General features: G+C 35.3%; 1 protein-coding gene across 1 annotated transcript in view; it reads left to right on the plus strand.

Annotated features, from left to right (window-relative positions):
- The window catches only part of LOC150104736 (uncharacterized), a 252,990-nt gene that overhangs the window by 149,453 nt on the left and 80,483 nt on the right, over nt 1–23,054 (plus strand). The window contains exon 5 of the mRNA XM_090395619.1: nt 2,539–2,594. Within this exon, the coding sequence (XP_090251745.1) occupies nt 2,539–2,594 (56 nt within the window). The remainder of the gene's footprint in view (nt 1–2,538; nt 2,595–23,054) is intronic.

Raw genomic sequence — 23,054 nt, forward strand, 5'->3', positions numbered from 1 at the left:
ATTAAGGTTCTGCTTGGGTATAGCCTGTCGAAGTAATCAGTATAGATTTCTGCTGTAGTTCATAAGATGTCAATAAGGGTTTAACTGTTTGACTGTTTAATCGCAATTAAATTATATAATTAATTACTTTGTTCGCAGCGAACTATGCAAGATCGGGGAGAAAATCTTGTTGAATAAACACACACACGAGTAAAGAATCATATTTTGAAGGAGATAATCTTGAATTACGAAAATTACTTCATTTCCTTGACCCTTCTGAAAGGAGAATAAGAATATTGCTCAGCTTGAGCATGATGGCAGAAAACTTAGGCATCGTACGTGTTGTAGCATTTCATGTGTCTCATGATTTTATTCCTCCTGTGTCCGCGCAATTAGCCTAGTGGCTTTGCGCTTAGCAACCATATGCCTGGGAAAGGAGTGTCCTGGGTTCGATTCCCGTCGCCGACGCGAGGAGCTCAAGGATCTTCCTCAGCCATGCCAAGTTAGCCGGTCTTGGGCGTGGACAGCAGGATTTCCCCCCTCAGTTTATCTGGGGTTTTTCATCCGGCAAGTGTGTTCACGGATCTACAGCCATAAATACTTAACCCCCCCATGAGGGGGCTCAACTCGCCCCAATAGGGACGGGGGAGAAAAGGGAGGAAACTCCATATGAATAAATAAATAAATTCCTCCTGTTAACGCAATTAATGTTTATTTGTTATTTCAGATCACCATAATATTTATTTAACTGTTGATAAGACAAAACCCGTTAATTGCAAGTTTAACAAACTGGTTCTCGTATACATTTGCATCTCATTGAGTAAAACACCGCCTCCGTAATGCTGCCATTAGGACGACAGTGTACTTTTGTTGGAAACGTGGGTTCCAATCTGGTTTGGGATGCGAAGAATGTATGTAGCCATCCTCATAGAAGTAGGAAATTTTTTTTCCTCCCTTCAGGAAACTAGTTTTTACACTCGTTTTTGTTTTCACTAACAAACTAGCTGGAAAGCACATGCAATTAACAAATATATAGTGCCTCATAACTTGATTTACTTTTACATTATCATGTACAACAACTTCGTAAAGAATGAGATCGTAAAACACTTACATCTGTAAATATTGGTCATATTTCATGCTCATTTTACAATTTTCTTGTTAAATATTTATTTGGATTTATTATGTCTCATAAATATTTTGCATTTTTACATTAACCCACATGAGTAATTAGATTTAACGGATATGGGGAGATTCTTTAAGTTAGGTAACTTATTTAAGGGATCCCCCCCCCCCATATCGATAACACAATGTCTGCATTTTAATTAAACGACAAGCATCAGTATAATCGATCCTCCATATTTTGGAAGGGATCTGCAGTGTTGAGGCCTTTTATCACTTGCTTGAAATTCCCTTTCAGGGTCACCCAGAAAGAAGACTGTTCATGGAATGTATCATTAAATTTCTCGTGATATTTAATGGTGCATTGTCTCTAAATTATCGAGAGGAGAGGGAGCAATTACAAATAGAATAGCTGTAATTATCAAGAAGAAAAGAGAATAGCTAGCATCATGAATACATATAAAGAATTTGTTTTACTAATAATAAGTACAAAAGAAAAGTAGGATATCTGCTCGCAGTTTTTGATATTTAAAGTTATATATACGAACATTAAGTTCTGGAAGTTGTAAACATCCGGTCTTATCCTTTCGAGAGGTGCAGTAATAGTATTCATTGTGAATCATCTCATAACGGAGTAACATTGAGGGTTTTCTTATCCTGCATCAATCTGGTAGCTACATTAGATGGATGCTAATTTTAGTCTCAAACGTTTTTGTGTCGGACACATTCTCGTCTTCCCCGGTGATGTAAAATGAGATAGAATCCCCATCGCTTATGAATTGCCCAGGATAGGTCATCAGTGGATTAAATAAAAATTTTGATGAATGCAAAAATGATCATTAAATAATGCAGCTAAAGTAATTTGCATTGTATTAACATCACAAATTAGCAATACTCAGAACTAGCTGACAAGAAATTAAAATAAATAAACGATCTTTAATGAGAAAACAGAAAATCAATTTTGATTTATGGTGTTTTCATTGCTCTATGTAGCACTTGGAGATTCAAGAGGAATGAGTGAATGGGGGGCGGGGTGAATCGATAAGTGTTTGATTAGCGTGTTTTCCCATCAGGAAACCGGCTAAACTTCCTAATTGCCTTTTTTGTTTCTTTTATATCCTCGGTCGGTAGAGGGCTGGTGACGAAATACATGTCAAGTTTCGAAAAAGTCAACACCCATTCAGTCTTATGCTAATTACGCCAAACGGGGAATGAATGCATTATGGAATTAGGTCAGCAGCGTCACCATAATTATAATTTTTATTGGGGCTGGAAGCGGTAGGTTCTCCAAAAGAACTTTATTTGGGAAGAATACATTAAAAATTGCATAAATACATATTTTAGAAATTTGTATAGCTTTTTCTCCTTTCATGTACTATAGTTTAGTTAGTCTTAAATTATAACTTTGTCTGATATCCATCACCCTGTTGTGCCTTCTAGGTGGTACCTGTCTGTGAGAATAAAGATTCTTCGGAAGATGGCAGCACTAGCACAAGGTAAGTTGAACTTGTTCTTCTACTTGTTCTTTTTCGATTCGAAATAATGTCATTCTTATCGCCTTTCGTCCATGACCGCTTTTAGTGATTTCTCTCGAGAACGTTCAGTTAGTCCCCTTTGAACTCTCAGGTCCCTGCACTGTGGGTTCTGAACTACAGCGCCGCAGTCACGGTTATTGGAAAGGACATGTTATTTCCTTCCTCATATTTTCTTTCCGACTAGTATTTTAAATATTCTTATCAGATATTATACTTTAGAATGATATAACAAAATTTCGAAGTTTTTATTAAAAAGATTATTAATACTACTCAGCTGTGTTATATCTTGGAGCTGATTTCTCGATTAGCTCACTTTCGCGTTGGATGTAACTCGTATCACCAACCATTATACCTCAAATGTACACTGCAATAGTTCTTAATGGTGCTCTTCCTATGCCGTGGAGTTACTTGAAAATTATATATATCTGGATGGGTGTGTGTGGGGGGGGCGGTAGAATCTCGTCTGTGATCCCAGAGCTTTATATGAAAACTTCAACTGAGTTAGCCGTGGTTCCTCTGAGAAAATGATATTTCATTACCCAAAATTAGCTGACTGAAAAGAGAACGCACACACGCAACTAGCCGACAACATACGGTTGGCCGCGATTGTTTCTGTCTTACTTGCAACTAAAGCAAGTCTTAAAAAATTGTGAAAATGTAAACTGTTTTATTTACTGAAAAATTGATATATCTTCAGCATTCCTGGATATAACGCAAACGTAGAAAAGATTATTCATTCAGATATGAATGTTCAGTGGACGAAGATGAGCAATTGACTGGTATCACTAACTGCCAAAGGCAGTAACATAGTTATTGAGATAAAAACATTAAATTCTTAAATTAAATTTTAAGAAATATTACAGATTCTTAATGGTGCTCTTCCCATGTCGTTAATGTCTGATAAAAGACATCAAATTCTTAATATTTTAATCTAAGAATTTAAGGTACTGAACCAAATAAGTTCCTTCTCCTAAAATATAGTATTGGTAATCCCTTCCCTCCCCCCTATTTTTCGTTAGTATATCTGCTCTGAAATCTTTCGTCGATAAGTAAGTGCATGAATCTTAAATATTTGTACATTGAATCGAAGTATCACGCTCGTGAAGTTCTTAGTTTACTACCTCAGTGTCATTTTTAACTCTATTCTGGGAGATTTTCAAAAATTAAGAAATATTAAGAATAACTTCTGAAGATCAAACACCAGTCAGCATTTAAGGTTGCAGAATCTCAAAACATTAGTGCTACAAAGAACGCGTGGTTCATACTTTTATTATTTTTTTACTATTTTTCTGCAAGATCCAGAGAGAGAACCTACAGATCTCCGGTTACGTCAAGTATTGTATAGAAATGGGAGTCCATTGTCATACGTCTCCACAGTTTTGTTTGTTCTTCTGTGTTTTTATGTTATTTTTATTTTCAACTTTAATTCATTAAAATGTGATAATTATCAACTGATGATGCTTTATTTATCATCGTCATGAACTGCTTTTTCAATATTTAATTTACGGACAACTACATGGTCAAATAAAAGAACATTCGGCATCTGTGTCTGCAACAAATCGCCGCCCTAATTATAATTAAGGGATTCGAAAGCCAAGTTTTTTTTTTTTTTTTCCCATCTTAGTTTCTAATGATGCGACATTATTTTCTCTTTGTCCTTAACATGTTAGCTTCAGTGGCCTTTCAGGGCCCGGTAACTTGGCGTCATATACACACACGTAATGTCCTGATGGAGCAACTAATCCTATCTACATAACCGAGTGTGTGCATTCGAATCAAAAGGTGGGTTTCGGGGTGGAAAAATCCTGCCAACTCTATATGAGACAGGTATAAAGGGTAGGCTAAACGTAAAAAATATCCTAGATGGAATTCCAATGCAAGTCTATCCATTCGAAATGCATCGTCGATATCGACCTAACTATAGAAACTCTAATTCAGTAATATTCAACGAAATCAGGGCCGACTCTACCGACGGTGCAACACATGCATTTGCATGGGGCGACAAGTTTTAGGGAGGTGCCAAAATTGGCCTATACGAAAAATAAATAATAAAAAACAGTAATTTATTCGTTGTCTGTTGAAACCAGACTTCAGGATGTCGTTAGTTAAATTTTTACAGAATAAAACTTCATTGTACTGTATATTTTTAAAAATCAATCATTTAAAATAATGTAGTATTATGTTGCGTTTAATATCGAACTGTCAGTGTTAAATATCAGACGACGCGACAGTAGCAGAATGCCTTCTATCTTGCATTTATTTCCTATTTCATTGTTGACCGTGAGTTGACCTTGATCTGAGGTTAAATCTCATTTAATCAATAAGGCCAAACGATCATTATGAGATAATTGGTTAAGAAACCAATTAAAGAAATAGAATCAAAATACATAAACACAGTTGTGTAGTGATTGTTAATAATACTTTTTTTTTTGATACCGTTATTGGGATTTGACTTTTAAAATAATTTAAACATTTCAATATGTCTGATAAAAGAAGAAGAAAAAACTATCAGACGCAGAATATCGCAAACGAACACGATATTCAGAAACAAAGCGGAGCTTTGCATAAATATCTAAAAACTGAAACAGCTAATGTAGCACAAGAGAAAATAAGCGAAAGGACCGAAACCAAAATTTCTGAGCTCATGGCAAGTACTTCTAATTGCGATCTCAGTAATGTCGATATTAGTAACAATGAGAGCGGCAAAATATGCTAGTGCACGGGGCGACAAAAATTCCTAGGGCTGGCGCTGAACTAAATACTCTGCAAAGCAGAATGTAAATAGAAAAAGTTTTAGAACTGAATTACGAATATTCATGCTTATTGAAAATAAAAACATGCAGCTAGGTTAGTGACTGATGTGTATCCTCCACCCCTTTATAACCAGATAATTCTGATTGTATTGTGCAGTGCAAATCGAAATCTGCGCTTGTCGAAGTAGCAGCTGGAAAAACGCATGGAAGTTTTAGGAGCAGAACACATTCGATAGATGAAATGGTTTCCAAATAGCGTACCGTTTAAAATTGTTGATGTTGATAAAATGTATATACGAGTATTTCCTCGAGAGGTTTCTTTGTGCTACTATCATCCTTTCTTTCTAACACATTGTCGTGACCGATCTGCTTAATAGGAATCATCACGGGTCATTGATCTTATCTAAGAATACAGCTCTGTAAAGAATATTTTTAATAGTGTCTGGACTAACATAAACAAAACGGTACCAGTCGAAATTGTTTATAATATACGATGTTAATCGTTTATCACTGCAGACAGCAAACTACAGCAATGTGTCTATCTCGAAGATTATAAGCGAACACTAACTATAGCTTTATAACTGGTGATGGTATAATCCAAACTTTCTCTCCTTCTGCCTTTTTTACTATTAAATGATAACATAATACGCTGCATTTCGTATCCGAAAAGCCTTATTTTAGACATTATTTCGTCCCGTTTTTCGATCCCTACACACTACTCTTCAATCTGGAAATAAACAATATAATCATTAACTATAATATTGAACGTGTCAGTTAGAGGAAAGAAATTAATAAGTAACCGGTTGCTATCTCTTGGATTCTTACTTCGAGTGTTAACATTTAATTATATGGCTTTGTATAATTGATTATTAAATTAAATTTTAAGCCTGAAATTATTAATTTTTTGAATAAAAATAATTTTTTTTATTTAAAATTTTTATGGAGGATAAATTTACTGCAAACATATTAACTTGCTGTTAATTTAAATTTTATAGCTAAATTTATTTACTTTCCATTTACTCAAGCTGTAATTTATTACGTACACTCGCGTTGTATATTAATAAAAACGCATCAGTGTTATTTATGCATTAAATTGCATGCAAAATCTTTAATACCGGTAATCATGTTTTATGAGTTAACTCTTGTTGTACTTATCATTGGAATTGCATACCAATAATGGGAGTTGTTCCTAAAAACGAGCGATTCTTTGGCTGTTATATATTTTATTTGCAAGGTATAAATCATAAATTTTACATCAGATAATCACAACTGTGATATTTAAATAATTCCAATTCTAAAATTTCAGATTATTTTATAAGGTAACTTTTCGCTACTCCCACGGCAAGAGTACCCAATTTAAAACACGGTTCTTATTTTATGTCGATATCGCTGTCCAGTAGAATCTGCATTTCTGTTTTTATTAAACAAATTCTCTGTCCTCTGCATCTTGTCGACCTGCAGAACTCGATGTTGACAAGCTCAGCGAGTGAACGTCACCGTTTCTATGATAAATTCTTCAGAGGTGTCAGACTGCGGTCATCCGTTTCCTGTCATGGCATCTCGACATATCCTGAAGACATTGACGCGTCCTGCCTCTCGATTGCCATTTCCTCGTCTCAAATAAATGCCCCTAACAGCGCCACGTATGAAAGAACTAATCCTGTATTTTGGATTTGTAAGTATGCTGTCCTCTACTTCCTTCCGCTGGTAGAGAATGGTCGAATGCTTGAATCTCGTAGGGAAAGCTGATTGGAAAAGTGTGCACATGCATAAAAAAAAAAAAAAATAATAATAATAAATAAAAAAAAAAATTTTAAATTGCATTTCCAAAATTCTGCTTGTGCTTTAGCATACAGCTTCCATCCACCACGCCGACGTCATTTCAACTTCTAACCTGGTTTTTATCAATGAAATATTGATACAAACCATGGAAGGGAGGGGAACGATCGGTGCCCGCTCACCGATCACTCCCTCCTAGCCAAGCTCTCTGTAATAAGATGTCGATTTCCGAAGGAGTAAGTATGCCCTGTCTCCGATTCACTGAGCCGTGCTAGCAGGGAGGCAATCTTGACCTCCATCTTATCCGCGTGCAGTGCATCGATAGATTTGGATGGCAGTGAGATCGAGGCGACACGGTCGGAAACAAACGCCAAAGAATTTATTTATTGGGGGGATGACGCCCAGTACCAGTTTAGCAGAGGAATGAAACAGAAAAGGAAATGCTGCTGGCGCGCTCCGTAGATTGGCCCGCTCTGATATGATTGACTCCGAATGTCAGCTCTTTCGAATAGTAGAAGCAAATTCAAATTATAATTTGGGATTCGTCTCTTCGTCGTGTAGACTACATTTTGTTCAATGCGTGTTGTATTACAGCTGGGCCTAATTTGTATTGTGTGGCCACAAAGTATCGTTCTATCGATCGTGATATCATTGGCTGCTGATTCTCACGAAATGCCATCCATCACTGTCTTCTGTTAGTTTGTTTGAGGTGCCATTCGGAATGGTTACTTCGCATGTGAAAGATTACCTGTAACAATAGAAGCATAATACATTCTCGTTACCATTGTTAGTTGTTCATACAGACGGTCCCGTCCGCATTATTTCTCTTCTGTAACTTGCAGTGGCAGCGCTTCCCTCTGCAGTTTTCGAATGAACTAGCTGCATTGCTTTCTGAAGTGAGCCATTCGCGCGTAAGGTTTTTTTTCTTTTGCTTATCCAAATCCGATTGCAAAACGCAAACGTCAATATTCAGTGTCTGCCTTTTCCATCCTGCTTGCTCAAGTGAATGGTAATTAAGAAACGTTAGATTTAATTGGTTTTTCCTCCGACGTCATATACCGATGCGCGTGAGACTTCACGAGGCCATTATATCCGATTTTTATTTTTATTTTTTATCTGTCTGAGAAATGAAAAGTGAGGGAGGGATGAGAAAAGAGAAACTCGTAATTTGTACATCTCAAAGGTGTATATGTAATGTCCTTTACTATTCAACCGAAAAACGAGCCACCACTACCACCTCCCGATAGTGGATGCAGAGTTGATGAACGATATCGACTTCTCCGCCTGCAACGACCATGACGTCGATAAACCAATTCATTTTCTAGCAGGCGAAAAATGCCACATCAACTCCACTACGTCTTATCTCAATAAAAGAGTTTCACTGTCATTAGGTGGTGCTGCCATCTAGTGGGAAGTCAAAACATCGTTGATTGTATAAGATGTCGTGATTTAGGGATAAAAAAATTAAAGAGAATAATTAGCATTTCAGTTTCTTACATTTCTGACATCAATAGTAGTACCAATTGATTGGTTGAAATAAATAACACAAACCTTTTGAAAAGAGACAGTAGTTCGTTTCTAGATACTTTCAGAGTAATTCGTAATGTAGAACTCGCAGTTAGTTTCAGAATGTTGACTTTGATATCATAGATTCGTTAATAGAGCAAAACTAGATTTATGTTATCCTCTAAGGTATTCCACAAACGTTCACTGCTTGTCTAAGAGCCTCTAATCACGTTAACGTCGTCACGCAAGGCAACCGTTAATTTTGATTTTCGGTCCGTCAGCTTCCTTATTCAGTGGAGATGTTCACTACATACGTAACAATTAAGTTCCGTTTGTAATGCAACCTTTAATTTTTGTATAATAGCAACCGGTTTTAGTTGTCCCAACCCCTGCCGAACGCAGTGGTCTACCTATAACGGCAATCGCTATCATCTCCTTGCTCCCAAGTTCTCACGGGGGTCTGAGATTAAGATGAGTTGCCTAGCAAACATTAACCTTTCCAAGGACAGTAAATAAGACAGATGTCTTCTTCTGAAGAGTTTTCCTATGAAACGATTGGAATTAGTAGGCAATAATTTTTATTTATTGAAGTACCACTTTGGAAGAGATAAGTTATGCTAAATTACCGGTCCCAGCAACTTTGCGTGACCCGATAACCTTCATTTCCATTTGGATTACCGAACACTTTGTAATCAAAAATTGAATGACGGCGCGCACGCGCGCACACACACACACACAAACCTGTTAAGAGAAACAAGCGTATATAGGTTGTGAAACGAAGTTTCTATGAACTATTTCCGTATTGAAAATTGACTCCCCCTCCCGTCTCTTGTTTTATGAATGAACTGTTATGGCAGCTTTAGTTGCGATTTAAATAATTATGAATACTTCGAGACAGAAGTCACTTTTATTACTAATACGATGAAATAACAAACAAAAACAATGTCGACAGCGTTGAGTTTACTACAATGGAAACCTCTGCATGGTATTGACAATAGTTTCGGTTGGCTTTAAGTCTGTCAAGCTGTGTATCAAATTTTTGTCATCTGAAACACCACACGCTTTGCTGACTAAGTCCCAGAAACCTGAACTGCCTCTCATATCAGTGAGATATAAACAATAACAGCAGATGCCATATTCTGTAGGCCTTAAAAGAAAATAATTTTTCAAATAATAAATCCTGTAACGTCTTCATTCTCCAAAGGAAGTACTCTTTTAGTCTCCTCACTATCGCATGGTTAACATCCCTATGCCACGCTAAATAAGAGGGATGTTTGTTTCTGAACTTAACGAATTTGCACTTGTATGTATTGGTTGATTTTATTGAGTTGCTGGACTCTGAATTTCTCCCTTGGCGAAGAGAGAAATATGCCGGCTAAAGCTTGCCTAATTCTGGAATCAACTCAAAATAAAAAAAAAAAATATTCTAATCGGTGACTAGAATTGAATCGGTAATGGCTTACTGCGTCTGCAGACCTAGTAAAGGAAATTGAGAATATTCGAAATATATTGAGAACAATAAGCACAGTTCGGCCATTCCTTTGGCGTTTCGTGGCTCACACAATTATGAATTTATGTGTATGTATTGCGGATCTTTTGATTTCTTGTGGAATTTCGATTTTATAAATTTGTTATGTAATGATACGCGAAGCGTCCCTGGACACTTCGATCTTTAAAATCCGTTAGGTAGCGTCTGTATCGGTCAGATGACTGTATAGAAACATAACCCCGAGGAAGATTTTGTTAAGAACATTAACTGGATGCGAGGAATAATTAGAAAGCAGTTCGCAAAAAAAGCAAGGGCAGTGGGTTTGGGGGATTGCGTGTTTTAAGATTGCAGAAAACTCACGATGAAGGCAGGAAGTTGATTAAATGAGAAGGCAAATGTAATACCTGAGATAAAAAAGAAGAATGAGAATGGATATAAAGAATCATTGGATCTTTAGAAAGAAATGTACAAATAGTAATATGTACATGTAGTGTACTGTTTTAATAAACATATTAATATACTATTTTTATCTTCTGTAAATGAAAACCCCCATATTCCAGAGTGTACTTACACCAAGTTGGTTGAATTTCGTCCAATACGTTTTTCGCTACAGGGCTCTGAACACCTTATCTTTATTTATTTATTTCTGACGGAGAAGACTTGATCTGCGTCCAGAATCGACGAACTCTGGGCATAATTCAGAGATGGGAACAGTTTTTCATTAATATGCCAAACCTCGCCTCAAAGAATCCCTATCAGGCCGGACAACATAGTGCAAGGGTGAGATTATTATATGTGCAGTATAGAAAAAAAAAATGCATTTCCCTCATAAGCAAAGTACGGATGTGAACAACAGCATATAGAAAGTTGAATATCTTAAAAATAAGATCCAAAAACATTTTACGATAAGGTGCTCATTCTCGGGAGTTGGATTATTATTAAATTTACTTACTAAATTAATTCATTTTTGTATTTAGTGATGCTTAAATTCAAAACAATTATCGAAACACGTCACTTTGTTTATGTTAGTATGTAAGCACGCCCAGAATTTACTTTGGTGCTCCCTAAAATATCGTTTATTTCATTATTTTTGCTGTACCACATGAAAAAAAAAAATATATATATATATTTCCAAGACAAGTAGGATTCCGAAGCAGACGTTGAAAGATAATAATGCGCATCTTACCATGTTACGACATTCACATCTATTGACGATGAAACATGCACTGACTACTTCGCAACATAAGGCAAAATCTGTTGTTGCCATGGTAGCATTACATCATCACACCTTTCCTGCATGTCTCTTCGAACGCACAGGCGTAACAGATATTAGCGTATAAAGATATAAATTCAGTGTTCGTAGCACAGTAATAAGAAGGCCGAGTGCTTTTTTTTCTTCTACAGAAAGGAAGTATTTTCTACACGTGCTTTAACTGCATTACCGTTAAAATGGTCGCATCAAACTACTAATTCTTTAAATTGTATACTATCATAAAAACTTTTTTTTTTTCAAAATTTCTCCTATCAAAGGAACAGTAAGTGACAACACTTTCCACTTTGTGTTAGCAGAGAGAGAATTTATACAATCGGACCCTATTAATCACCTCTTATACCTATGCAGTTCAGAAATATAGAGCACGGCTATCTCGAGAACTGTGCTTCCGAAATAGGAGAAACTGGAACGCATTAGGGTGGATTTAATGCAACTGTAGAAATCAGTCGATCCACTTCGTAACCCATTCTTCTGTTGATTTTATACTTCAAATTGTATATAACACGCCGTTGCTCCAGAATAAATATTTAATTAGTTTTGGTTCTTAAACTTTTGGTCGCATGCTTGTATTCTGGTAATTTCATCAAAAAAAAAAAAAAAAAAAATCGACCAATGTCATAAACATTGGTTATTTCTTGTCACAAAAATTAAGCACTAGTGAGTCATCGCATCTGTTTTACTCCAGCGATAGCAGGCGTACCCTAGTTATCTCATCCTGACCGTGATGTGTGTTCAAACGTCACCGACTTTGAAGTCATGAAAACGTTGATTGTCAAACCTCAGTTATAACAAGCCAGTACATAACGTTAACAGATTGCACATGGCATGCCAGAAATTGTTTTGCTTCTGAAGCGCCATTATCTCTGACGCAATCATTGTAAGCTAATTATTTCAGTGTTGACTAATTATCGTTTGTTTTGTTGTGACAAAATGCTGCACATCTATTGCTGAAAGAAATTTACTTATTATTCATATATGTTTGCTAATTATATTATTTTACTCAGATATTATCCGCAGTAAAAATAAGAAAATTAAAAAAAAAATCTATGACAAGTGAATTTCGTAGTACTCTGTGAAAATGACTAAAATGTAGCAGTTTGCCAAGCAGTAATAATAATAATAAATGGAATTAAAATAAATACTTGCTGTGCTCTGAAGGATACGAAGCTTCCCATTTGATCATCATCATTGTTTTGATTGCGGCCTTTTCCATTTTTGCTAATAACTTCATTTTCATTTCCTCGCTCTTCATATCCATCACATCATTCGTTAAATCTTCGACCACTCTATAACAGTTCTCGTTATTTGCATTGGCAACCCTCGAGTTTATGATTGATGAATTGTTAATGAGCTCTGGTAAGTTTCTTTGACTTTTAACTCAAAATTACTGAAAATTAGTGGGAAAGGAGTTGAATCCAGCACTCGTATATAAATCAATCGATGTTTCCACTTTTGCTGCTCATTTTGGGAGCTTGAAGTCTCAAATTTTGTATTTCAGTGCATTTCCAAAGCTTTGAAATGCAAAGTGGGTTAGCTTATTTTTCTTTAAACGACAGTGTTAGGCTAAAATAGTTATGGATTCCATCTCTTGCCTTCCCCAAATCCAGTATTTATCATCATATTTTCAAAATTTAATGTACAGGCAACGTCAGCATCGTGTTTGTGGATCTCAACTAAATTCTGCGCATTCCTGAAATCACTGATGCTTCTGCGTACGCATTGGGAGGGTATAGCACTGTCATAACTCTCCACACTTGATTCCCTTACCTCACTCATTGAATAGTTCCGTATGCTGTAACCACTTGAGAAACTTCACATTGCAAAGAGATAGAAAGGCTAAGATCTCAGTGACCGCTCTTAGAAGTTTCATTTAAGGCTATCGAGTGGATCTACTAATGACTTGATGCAGGTGGAGGGAAGACAGCATAATATTATCATAATAAAAATAGCATAACAATATGACAAGTTACATCTGAATCATACTTCCAGCAGTTTCAAAGAAAAAAAACCCCATACGTTGGTTTTCACTGCTTCATCTCAGCACTTCATCGTATTTCATACAACTTGTGCGTGGCATTCTTGTTTACGCATTCACATAACTTTTTATAATGAGCATGCTAATTCCATCACAAAATACTGAAATATGAAATGTGCTAAAAATGTAGCTGTGAAAAGTCGGAATCGGGCTATAGAGCCCTTTACAAATTTAGATAATAATAATAATAATAGATTGTCTGCCCATACTTCCTGTACTGGTGACGAGGATATAAAACATTCTGAAACATCACGTTCCTTCATATCTGTTTAGTGAACAAACCTGTTATTAAACACGACGTGTTTAGGATATTTTGAATAAGCTACTTTACTTTCCGACCTCGCCAGAAGCCTAACACACTGAAACAAAGCGGATGATCCACGATTCAGCATTGCTATAAACTAGACTTGCAGTCAGCGAGCCGGGCTAGAAGTCCTTGCAGCGTCATAAAGAAATTGTTAAATATATTCAGTATATATTTTCCTCAGGGCACAGATAGCTTTGCTTTCTACTGAGGGGAAAACAAGAATGGAAAAGCGATAGCATTTGATTTGTATGCATTAGTTAGTGTGTCTGGCACTTTTTTTTAGTGTTTTCTTCTGCCCAATTCTAGACGGAATCTCGTCTTGAAGCAGCATGCAAAATGATATTGATTTTATTTAATCTACTCTGGCATCAGTGTACCATTTTCGAGATTGATTTTGCCCAGCACATACTGCCGAAAGCAATAGTTTTGTTTTGTTCTGAGAGAACAAACTTATACACTGGCTTCAGAAGTACTGTTTTAATAAAATTTAAAACTATTGTAAATAATTCCAATTTGACTGACGCTAGTCTTGCGCATTTGTGTCATTTATTACACGCCTTATCCAGATTGCTTTGTAACGTTAGCTGCTTACTGGGACTTGAAAGGAAAATAAATGCATTGGTGGCAGTTTTCAAAGACTTCCCGACAATATTAAAGGAAAATAATAGTTCATACTTCAAAAGTTTAATTATTTTCCCTTGTTAAAATCTCCAACTCCAAAAGATAAAAGGGTATCATTATGGCAAAAATGACCAACTTGAAAAAAAGTTTTCGTTTGTTTTTAGCTAAGCCAAATTTATGTTGTGCACACACACCATAAGATAACAGTGCTTGGATTTTACTTTAATGTACTACACAGTAAGTTAAAATACCCTGACTCATATGATTGTTTTAATTTTTTAACCATTGACCAAACTAACTGCAAAATCAGCTGGTTCAAACGATTCAAACTGCAGCCTGCAGGCCAGTCTATTCCAGTTGAAAAGTTTGTCTGGCTATCAAAGCAGTTGAAAAAAAAATTAAAGAACTTTTTTTTATTATTATCTTTAATAATTTTTATTAAAATTTCGGTTTTCTGTAATTACGGGAAACAACACCGCTTAACATATTTGTACAAGGGCTCTCATTTTAAAGCTAACAACCGATGTATTTTTATTTGTGATCACAATAACCAGTTTCAGCGAAATGAATTGCAGTATCTTCACAGATGCTCGAATAGCAAAAAAAAAAAAGGGGGGGACCAAAAACTTAGGTAGTTCCAACATATTTTCAAGGTCTCGGAAGGTAACATCGAATGCTTGATACGGTGGAGGATTGTAGTTATACCATCGCATTACTTCATAGTAAAAAGTTCCTAGGAAATGCTGTAGGCTATACTTGTTGTTTTTCTGCTGTAGTAAACTGAAATAATGCTCTCCAACATTCAGAATTCGAAAACACAGAAACTATCTCTTATCAAATTATGCAGACTGCTTTTAGCAGAAAGGTGGTCTTCCTGGGCGATACCGTTCACGTAAGGATGTTCACGAACGTCCATGCTAGTGTGGAATTTGAACGTAAGTTTGAAGAGAGGAGACAGCAGCAAGGTCATCATAAGGAAATTGTTTTTCGGTATTTTATGCCGCGATGCCGAACATCTTGTTCTTTGTTTGCAACCTAATTCGAATAGCTTATGAAAACACAATTTAAAATTTACACACCAAGTAAAAAAAAAAAAAAAAAACGTCGATTTTGAATTTTCACGAAGTGAAAACAACAGGAGTTGACGTTTAATCGAGTTTTAACTAGAAATATTAAAAATTATTCTTAACATTCATTTTAAAAGTCTCTCTCTCTCTCTCTCTCTTTCATGCATACATACAGTAGCAAATTTTTATTTAGTGGAGGAAATTCGACACCAGCGCATCTGTCAACCTTTTCATTTTTAAAAAATCAATTTGATAAAGGGGTCGACAAATCCAAGTCCTCCTGTTTCCTTCCAAGTTTCGCCTGAGTGTCAGGTGAAAATTTTCACTTAGCACCTGAGTTTTCAGGTTCTATTCTGAAAATGTTATTTTTCAAAATTTGGATTTCTGTTATGAGGCTTCCATCTTTCTCTCTAACAAAGCGAGGTATACAATATTATTTTTTGTACCGCAGTATCCGAATAATGAAGATGATAGAATCAATTTTTATACTGTCGCCAGCAGAGTTATGAATTCTGAAGTGATAGAACAGTGGTAATTCATAATTTTAAATGAAGTGGTGGTGCATGCCGGAATGCTTGCTTTTCGTTTTATGCTGTTGTGAATCTTGTCACGATTGCATTCCTACGCCTTGCTGGTTTTTTATTAGTTTTGTGCGTTAAACATAACAATTAACCTAGGTGAAGTCCATAATAAAATGAAATGAGCGAAACCGCATAAAAACAACTACAGCGAGTAAAAAGCAGTGCGCGCGCACAGATTTATTTTAATTGCAATTATTAATATGAACATACAATGTTTCTTAGTTGTAACTGTGCATTTTAATGAATTATTTCTTGTTACTGAATTCTATCTGAGAAATAATAAATTAATTTGACTGTTGAAGGTCACAATTCTGCATTTTTATTTTATTCCCCTTAGATCGATCTGTGGTTTTCTTCTCCTACTTCCTGAAAAAAATGTGCAAGCTTGGGGGGGGTAAGGGTTTCGCTTTAATTTTTTTTTTTTTTTTAATATTCCTGGTTTCGGACGTTAGTTATTTAAGTGTTCTAGAGCAGTTTCTCGTTCCCTTAGCCTTCTTTATTGCTTGCTCTTGTACATCTGGAGAATAAATGCCCTTTCAAGTGTCACTGACTTATGGTCCCAACTCTTTTCCAATGTTGTTCACTACTAGAATACCTACCAAATTATTTTCTAAAACTGTTATTTGCCCATATTTGATACAGCGGTTTATCACTATACTCGTCTTGCATTCTTGAAGTGCGGTGAGACTAATACGTATATATAAGTTGTACATAGTCACTCATCATAAAATGTTATTTATTTTCTGAGGCCTATATTATATAACTAGAAACAAGAATCAAATAAAATCATTCATTTATATTGTTCAAAATGTGTCCTGCCGTTCTCAAAATATCTTTCATTTTCGAAACTATTTTTATAAGTTTTTTTTTTTTTTCCCCGTATGCGTCTTGGAAATGTTCCAAACCTGTAAATTTTACTGAATGAACTTCAGATTTGAAATATCCCCAGATAGTAAAATCTACCTGATTTATATTAAAATTAAAACAAGTTTAAAATAATAATAATAAAATAATTAAAAAAAAAATAAAAATAGTTGTGTTATCCCTGTTTATTCTCCTTGGAGAGAAAAAAAAAAAAGTGATGTTCCTATAATAATTAGGCTAAAGTTTGTTGCAGCAGCATCATAGACTTCATGCAAGTCCGAGTGTACATTGGATAGCAATACAAAGCTCGTAAATAAATGAAGTGTTTATGTATTTATTCTACAGCTCTTTTAAATAAAAGGAGAAAGTTGTGCATGGAATACAATTCTTATCGCCTTCTGACATATTCATTTATTTCCAGTAAAGTAATAACATTGCATTTATTTATTATACGTACGTATTCACAAGATTATACTAATTTTATTACTGCAAATATTTCAACCCAGAAACTAACTGGCCATCATCAGTGTATCAGCATAATTACATGGCGAAGCTACAACAATGACTGTTAATCCTATTTACAGAGCTGAGCAACGTGCTGGTTGCCACCTAGTGGGTGGTTACAATAAAATTACAATTCAGGCCGGCAAATTTAAAAGTGAAAAAAAAAAAAAAAAAAAGTAAGTGATTATCAATAAATAAAATTTAATTACATAATAAAATGACACATTATGTAATTAAATGAAATTAAATAAAAATAACAATTAAAATTATGGAACAGTGTTAACTTGCCATTTATGAGAATGAGACTCCCAAATCTTGGCAATAGAGAAGCAGTCATTCCGATTTAAATTTGAGCGATGTAAAAATGCTTCAGCACCGTCTTTAAATAACCGCTTAAACCTAAACCTGCACCAAAGTAAAAGGCGAGTATTGGACCATACGATATCGTGGTCAGTGTCCACTCCATGCTGAGCAAGGCTAGATTTTTTTAGGTTTATTGCTGTTCATAAGATTGGTGTCTGGTAATCATTTTTCTACAGAACGCCTGTTTGTCCAAAGTACGAGCGAAGGTACTCCGCTGATAATAAAGGCGTATGCTTTCCAGAAAGTGTGTTGTCGTTGTTTCTGACAGAAAGAAATGCAAAATAGAAGAAGGAAAAAATAAAATCCGGGGAGGGGGGGGGGTGATAGAGGAAGAAAGCTCAAATGATGGTCAGAGTAACAATTCCCAGTTCAGTAAACAGTGAATCTAGTTCATATCCAATGAATAACCCGTTTCCTTTCGAGGGGCCGAAGTTATTCTATTACGTCTCGAGATAGAAGCGTGGTAAACTGCTGGCGCAATTAAACAGCTGTAAACACATACGTCATTTCACTATGAAAGCCAGACTCCGCAACTCGCTGTCGGAAATGTAGCGGAAATTCTTGCAAGTAAGCATCAGCGTTATTTATTTTGGATGACAGAAAAGAAAGTAATAAGGAAAAAAAAATGTTCTTGTGTATAGGAAACAGCTCCTACTGTACGTAACACGTCGGGTACGGTTCCAGAACGCCCTACCCTCCCAAAATACTTTCCTTGAAGATTTTTTTATAGCATAAGAACAAGGATCTCGGCCAAATTTTGTTCTGTTGTCATGGTATCAGAACTGTTTCCGCCACACATACACACACACACACACACACCCTTTAAATTCGTCATCAGAAGAGTGGGGGGGGGGGGGGAACGTGCCAAGTATTTGGAGCCAACCGTACGACGACATTTCATCACCTCCTCTCGTAAACCGCATCAAGAATTAAATCGTTATTTTTTCACTGTATACTCACAGTATCTGGATTGTTTGTTTATTTATTGTTTTTTTTTTCTTTCCAAATCCTACTACGCGATTATCTAACTTCTCCCTCTCTCTCTCTGCTTAAAAGTATAGAAATATGTACTGATTAATGCCGATCTTGGTACGTAAGGTCCTTTAATTAAAAAAAAAAAGTGTACGTTACAGTGCATTATAAATTAATGCAAAAGTAGTTACAACTTGTTTTCTTTTTTTATGAAGAAGAAACTAAACTACTCATAATATTTCCTGTAAATAGATTCCAAAAAGAAACTATTCGGACGCTCAGCTCTAATAAGTCCAAAAGATTTTCCATAAATCTTTTGGACTTATTATCTTCAACACATTTCGACTGCGTTTCTACTTTATTGAGCACAGTAGAGTGTCTAAATAAAAGTGTGCTTTTCGTTTTTATTTAGGCAGAAGATCTCTAAACCCGTCAATGAAAATGTCTTTGACCTGTGGTCCATAAATGGTTCTTCAAACACTAAAATAGACATGGCGCGTTTCTTATCGAAATTTCTCCGTGCTGGCTCAGATGCGCACCAGATGTCAGATGCGGATTGTCCATCACTGTCAGTGCGATTCTGATACGCCGAAAAGAAAAACTTCTTAGAAATGTTTAAGACATACGTCTTTGATGTGGTCAGAAGGATATTCTGCACTTATCTGATAGGCAGCAACCGATCTGCAAGAAATAAATAAAATAAAAAAAGTCGAATGTATTTGTCCCATTCGTCATTTTGAATCTAACGCTATCTTAATTGGCAAAGTCACCCGAGCATGTTAGAAATATATTTAATACCCATTTTATTATTTCAGCATTCGCAACTGGTGGTAGATGGCCAATGAGGAAACAGATAACATCTCAAATCGCTTTTTTTCTCCTACCCCAAAAATTTGTATGGGGGAAACGGCTCTTGGCTCCTCCAAACACGACCAACTATAAATTTAACCTTCATTTTTTGCATAAATATTCAATAACAGTTTTTTTTTTTTTCAAATTATGTAATTTTTTGCATTTATTTGCTTTCTTTCCTGATGAAAAACTTTTTTTGCCGTGTATCTACAGCTTATATTTGTCAATCGTCTAATGTGGAGTTTCCCACTTTGAGGTGGTCCCAACCAGTGATCCTATAACAAAAACTTATTCGTGTATCAAAAATTAGTTTAACAACCGTCAGTAAAAATTAATTTTTATAACCCTCGCAACTATCATCATAAAGTTTTTTTTTTTCTTTAATTATCATTATCTGTTTTGTGGAGGAACATACCAATGGTCACATTGCAGAGAGGATAAATTAGATGCGTGCGGGGTTGACTTGCATTTATTTAGCTCTCACTGACGAATTCAGTGCGTGCACATATTCATATTTAAGTAGCCTTTGCATTAACAGCTCTTTTGATTTGAAATTTAATATAATGCCTCAAAAATTTCGTCGAACTTTCTAAAATGAATAAAAGTAGTCGTATTTAACAATACAAGCTGCGATGTTTTAGCTTTTCTTATTCATAGTAGCACTGGTGTTCAGCGAATCACTTTTGTAAAAAAAAACGATTTCATCATATCATGTGCATTGCAGTTGCAAACTGTGCGTGATTAAAAAAAAAAAATATGACACCGATTTGGCAATAAGCCACCATAGACTACTTGAAAAAGCGCTTAAGAAGTGAAATACATTCCGATAACAACAGGGAAATGATTCTCTTTAACAACACCCACACACAATCATTAAACGATGCAGGAATACCCAATACTCTTGGAAACTGAATAGCGTCCCCCCACCCTTTTTAATACTAAAATCGAAAATGATGCAATCAAACTGCCCTCAATTTGCAATGTTGGTCGCTCTAGTGAACGAGCACATTCATTATGTAAAGCATTACAGTATCGCGTTACTAGATTCCTGTGTTTGTAGCACACGTACGCAAAATGTTTTTATTCTTTCTTTTTGCTCGTAATTTACTCCGTGCATGTTTGCTATTTTGTGACTTTTCTCATTTTATATTTTCCATTAAGCAGACATAATCACATTTGAAATGAGCAAATCAGCATATTGCTTCCTTATGGCATGAGGCAGCATATAAATGCACTTCGTAAAAATAAGAGCAACGTGAAGTTGTAGTTTTCACCAATGGTCCCATCATTAAAACATTATTATACTTTGCTATAAAAACTCAATTTTCAGGAATCCAATTAACCCAAAAAGTGCTAGAACGTCATTCCATGACATGTTAAATTCTTGTAGCAATACACAAAGGGCGTATTTCAAAAATATGCAAAAACTAGTTCAATTATTTCACGTTGTTAGGCGCTCTAATCCACTAGAAGGGCATGATGGCATTTCAATGAAATAATCTATCTTCTTCAGATACGCTCATAAAGAACACGTCACTTGCTTCCATAAGCAACTGCCACACGTGAAGAAGATGGAATTTATCCGTATTGAAAATCTCTTGCTTTGGTATGAAAGACAATTTCTTAACCGTTTTCGGTTGAAGCCCGAATCGAGGATACAATACTTGAGAGAAATTTATTATTTTTGCAGCTTAACTACGAACACGTGAAACAAATTTTTGACAGAAAGAGTTGCTTTTAAAAAAAAAAGATTTCGATCAATCTATCATGCTATTTCACGGGTGTTTGCAAAACTACAATAACGGTAATAATAGAATATGACTTTAGATATCTCAGGTATTCTTTATAAATTCACTTTTATTCTTAAAGTGTCGGAAAAATAATCCGGTTTGTTCGAATTTTAAAACTTAAATGCATCCAAAGACAGGATGAAAACGTGTTCAACTTTGGTAAGGAACAGAGTTGTTCGATTATACATACTTTAATTGATCTCGTGCCTGATCGGTAATTTTTTTTTTTTCTTTTTAAGTTTCACGTTTGTTATTGTGGTACCGAATTGATTTTTCTTTTAATCTCATAAGGTTTAAAAAAAAATAAAATAAAATAAACTGAAGGTTTGTGCAGTATAGAGAATTTTCATATAAGCAATAATAAACATAAGATTGCTATTCGTGAAGAAGTGCAGCTCGAATTGCTTAAGTTGGTTGACTGATTCGAGACAGATAACTCTTTTTATTTTACCATGCGTCTGCATTCTGTCATAGTCCTTGAGCATGCAGGCTGAATCAGTATAAAGATTGTTGTTTAAAACGAAGGCAAGTGGAAGGTCACTTACCTTCATTCTCGGTAATGGTTATGTGCTTACAGGAATGAAAATATTTGAAGCTGTTCAAATAATAGAAATACTTTCGCATAATCGTACGAGTCGCGAAATGCACAATTTCCTCTAACAGAACAATATATATTTAGCTATATAACCCAATTTGGTAGTTAATTTCTGTCTTTTTAAGACTAATCATTGCGAGATCCTTTTTATCAGACACACTTCTTACACTTGTCGGATAACGGAATATTATACTAATTATTATTTTAAATGTAACGTACGGGTTTAATTCTTTGAAAACAGATATTCATAACGGAAACATTTTTCTTTAGAATTAAAAAAAAAAAGTCTCTCTCTCTCCTAAATATTTTTGATTAATAAGAATTTCACGTGACAGTTTTAACTGCTATCCATTCATGTTTGTTATTTAAATAAGTTTTTTTGTTTCTGTTTCTGTACATTTCTTAGAAGTGAACTAATCAACTGTTCACTCGATTTTATTTCTGTTGCTTTCGAAATATTCAGAATTCCTTTATTATCTTACATATGTAAAACATATGTAAGTATCATATATATGGCATAAATTAAATTGTTAACTTAATCTAAATCACGATGTGTGTATGTGCTTTATCTCAGTCTAGCTGAGATAAAATACTACTTTACTAGGGAATTATTATAGAACAAGGCACTTTCCCCTTGCTTCCTTGTCCGATAGTATTCTGTCAGTAGATATGTGTGTGTGTGTTCACCCAGTTTGCATGTTTGAAGGAGGTGGAGGCTTTCGGAAACTTACCTTTGATCGAAAAGCCCTGATAAAGGTTCTTTTCGTCAAGACATGATTTGAACCTAGGTTTTTTTTTTTCAGCGAAAGGGCTCCGTCAAAACCATCTGAGCTACGGAGGCCCCCATATCACGATAGATCATAGTAATTGGGAGATGCCCGTCTTAAAAAAGTTTTTGAAAAAATGCGAACAGAAGCATAAAGATGAACAGTATTAGACAAGATAACGCTGATTGAATATTATAACATTCTTACGTTTATTGTATTACTTTCAGAATGTTTCCTGAGAGAGAGATAGGGGAGGGGAAATCCCTGCCACTAATTGGATCTAATTATCTTGAATTAGAACCA

The sequence above is a fragment of the Typopeltis vanoorti genome, chromosome 7 (genome assembly GCF_054136105.1).
Source record: "Typopeltis vanoorti isolate ZY-2024b chromosome 7, IOZ_Tvanoo_1.0, whole genome shotgun sequence".
NCBI lineage: Eukaryota > Metazoa > Arthropoda > Arachnida > Uropygi > Thelyphonidae > Typopeltis > Typopeltis vanoorti.